At 51.0% G+C, this 524-nt stretch overlaps 1 protein-coding gene across 1 annotated transcript in view; it reads left to right on the forward strand.

Annotated features, from left to right (window-relative positions):
- The first annotated feature begins 272 nt into the window (after positions 1-272).
- Positions 273-524, forward strand: part of HPX (hemopexin) — an 11,225-nt gene continuing 10,973 nt past the window's right edge. The window contains exon 1 of the mRNA XM_017507146.2: positions 273-342. Within this exon, the coding sequence (XP_017362635.2) occupies positions 273-342 (70 nt within the window). The remainder of the gene's footprint in view (positions 343-524) is intronic.

Genomic DNA, 524 nt, shown 5'->3' on the forward strand with positions numbered 1-524 from the left:
TGAATGTGAGGCATTGGCTGTAGCAGCGATGGCATTGCCCATGGTACCAAGGACTTGGAGAGTCCCGCTTTGCCCACTGACCTATGAAGAGGGAATGATGTTCACAGCACATTTTCATTCATAAATCAGGGCATCGAGTCTGATGGCAGAGGCCTGGTGACATGTTGTTCCAGAGGTCCCAGAACCTTTGTTTTCCTGTTGGAAGGAAACTTTGCAGAGTAGAAAAGGGATCTGAGACTTTTGGTAAGATTATATATGGGACTGTCAGGGGTATGGAGCCATTTGTGAGGGATCAGCCTTGGCTAGGTAGCAGGGGTCCTGGAACCTCATCCTGCTCCATAGGTGAGTTTGCCCATAATTCTCTTCTGACCTAGTAGGCAAATCTCACATAGAAATGGGGCAGCTGGCCGGGCGCGGTGGCTCACGCCTATAATCCCAGCACTTTGGGAGGCCGAGGCGGGTGGATCACGAGGTCAAGAGATCGAGACCATCCTGGTCAACATGGTGAAACCCTGTCTCTACTA

Source organism: Cebus imitator, unplaced genomic scaffold (assembly GCF_001604975.1).
Source record: "Cebus imitator isolate Cc_AM_T3 unplaced genomic scaffold, Cebus_imitator-1.0 Scaffold370, whole genome shotgun sequence".
Classification (NCBI taxonomy): domain Eukaryota; kingdom Metazoa; phylum Chordata; class Mammalia; order Primates; family Cebidae; genus Cebus; species Cebus imitator.